We start from the raw sequence: 2,326 nt of genomic DNA on the forward strand, positions 1-2,326 counted from the left end.
AACTTCCGATACTTATACATCTTAATATACTTACACGGCTACGCATGTCATATGCGCGCACATACAAATCATATGAACATACAAGGGAATACATATAATATTTTGGTTATACAGAAGATTAAGGAGACTTCAAAATCCGACAGGACCTATAACCATTGGTGTAGACCATATTGTAGCTTATATATAGATGAGCTGCGTGCTCATTTTTGGTGAGGATAAAGGCGAATGGGAAGTCCCTTTCTGGGGGTAGGGAATGGGGCAACAATTGTCTGCTCCTCAGGAAAAACTTTCTCCCACTTGAACCGTGTGACCAAATGGTGCATGAAAACCAATGTCACCACCCGAGCGTACTCATTCCCTGGACACATTCTTGGACCTCCACCGAACGGAGTGAATGTGTAAGGTGCCGGTCCCCTTCCTTCGAATCTTGACGGGTCGAATTTCTCCGGTTCGGGGAAACAATCGGCGCTCTTGTGTGTGGAGTTAGGGCTCCAGTACAACTTCCACCCTTTTGGAATGGTGAAACCATCAAAGACAAAGTCGGTAATAGCTTCCCTGAAGTTTCCTTGAACAGGTGGTGCCATCCTCAGCACTTCTTGAGCCACATTCCATGAGTATTTCATCTTCTGGAGGTCTTCCCACTTCAAAGGCTCCCCTGGAGCTTTTGAATTAACAATTTCCATTTGCTCTGTTATAATTAACCACGGAGAAAATAATTAAAAAATAATTTGAAAAACAATAGCGATTGGCGAAAATGTAGTACTAGATATACGAGCATATATACCTTTATAGACTGCATCATTGATATGAGGGAGCTCGCCAAGATACTTAACAATGAAAGTTAATGCAGCACTAAGTGTGTCGAAGCCGGCAACCAACATACCAAGAATCTTATCGGCGATATCTGATTCCTTCATAAATGTTCCATCTTCATCGCAGGTCAAGAGCATATGTGATAACATATCTTGTGTTCCGGATGCTTTGCCCTCTGCTAAGTCTACCTTCCTCTGCTTGATCATCTTGTACAAATCATTCCTAATCAAGTTAGCGGCCTTGATGGCTTTATTAAACAGAGTTCCGGGGAAGTCAATGGGAATCGATATGGTTCCGGTATTTACTGCACGGAACAATTTGCTAAGTTTATCGATGTGTGTCTGATCTTCAAGGCTAACGAACAAGCGCGCAGCAACCTTGAAGGTGTAGCTGTCAATGACATGCATGTAGTACTTCAAGTAGTTAGAGAATTTGATAAGAACATATATGATTATCAATTCTATGATAAGGTACGTACGTACTACGTACCACTGTACCAGATGGCTAGAATAAGTTGGCTGCGTTTTGCAAGTAAATGAATTTTCAGAAAAAAGATATTCTTCATTTATCAGTTATGTATGTATTTCGATCTGAATCATCTGTTGAAAGACTTTATTACGACCCATTAAGGAAAAAAATTAATTAAGATCAAAGTAGTTATAATAAAGTCCATAACGGACGTAAATGTATTCATGGGTCATGAACTTACGTCTTGACGAGTTCTACGGCATGAACTTCGCTTTTAGTTTCCCAGCCATCTGCAAAGTGGGATCGGGTACATTGGTTAATGGTTCCGAAGTATCGTTGCATGGAATCAAGCTTCAAGAAAATGGGTAGCATCTTTCTCGTCTTGTGGGCGTCTTCTGCGGCCGATGTTCCGGTGGAAGAACGGAAAATCTTGTTGACACTGCTCGAAAACCAGACTTCTACAAGCTTGTTCTCTTTAGAGAACAAAAACTTGTTGCAAGCGGCGCCGCAGAAGAATGCAGTTCTCTCCCCAATCACTGAGGTCTTGAAGACTTGGGAGGAGTGCTTGTTTACCCGGTCTGAGATGAACTTCTCGGGGTGGCCTTTCCAGGCCGAAGAGACGAACTCGTAGCTCTCTCCGATCACCGGGTAGCCGATGTTACCCGGGGGAAGGTTGTTGCCCGTGAACTGGGATCTGTGCCTGTAGAAGAGCACTAAGAAAGAGATTGCCAGAAAGGAAACAAAGCAAAAGAGGAGGGTCATTACGGGATGGAAATAATAATATTGCTCCATCACCATGGTTTGGAGAGCTAGGTGAGGAGGATCTCTGGTTATGGAGTTTGTTTGAATAGTATACAGGGATCAAGTGAATCTGAGAGGCATTGTATTGTTGATTTTATAAGGGGATAGCAGTACTAGTTTTTTTTTTTTTTAAGAATAGGGGATAGCAGTAGTTGACCTTGCTATATTGGACTTTACATCCAGAAAAAATTATGAGCTAGTTCCGGAACATAATACACAGACCGATTACTCAAATGCACCATTA

General features: G+C 42.0%; 1 protein-coding gene across 1 annotated transcript; it reads right to left on the reverse strand.

Moving 5' to 3' along the window:
- Window positions 1–200: 200 nt before the first annotated feature.
- LOC126795126 (beta-amyrin 28-monooxygenase-like) lies at window positions 201–2,079 on the reverse strand. The gene is made up of 3 exons (XM_050521948.1): window positions 1,523–2,079; window positions 785–1,203; window positions 201–688 (listed from the first exon to the last, which is right to left on the reverse strand). Exons 1-3 carry the CDS (start codon window positions 2,077–2,079, stop codon window positions 201–203), a joined length of 1,464 nt encoding a protein of 487 aa, XP_050377905.1.
- Window positions 2,080–2,326: the final 247 nt, after the last annotated feature.

The sequence above is a fragment of the Argentina anserina genome, chromosome 5 (assembly GCF_933775445.1).
Source record: "Argentina anserina chromosome 5, drPotAnse1.1, whole genome shotgun sequence".
Taxonomy (NCBI): domain Eukaryota; kingdom Viridiplantae; phylum Streptophyta; class Magnoliopsida; order Rosales; family Rosaceae; genus Argentina; species Argentina anserina.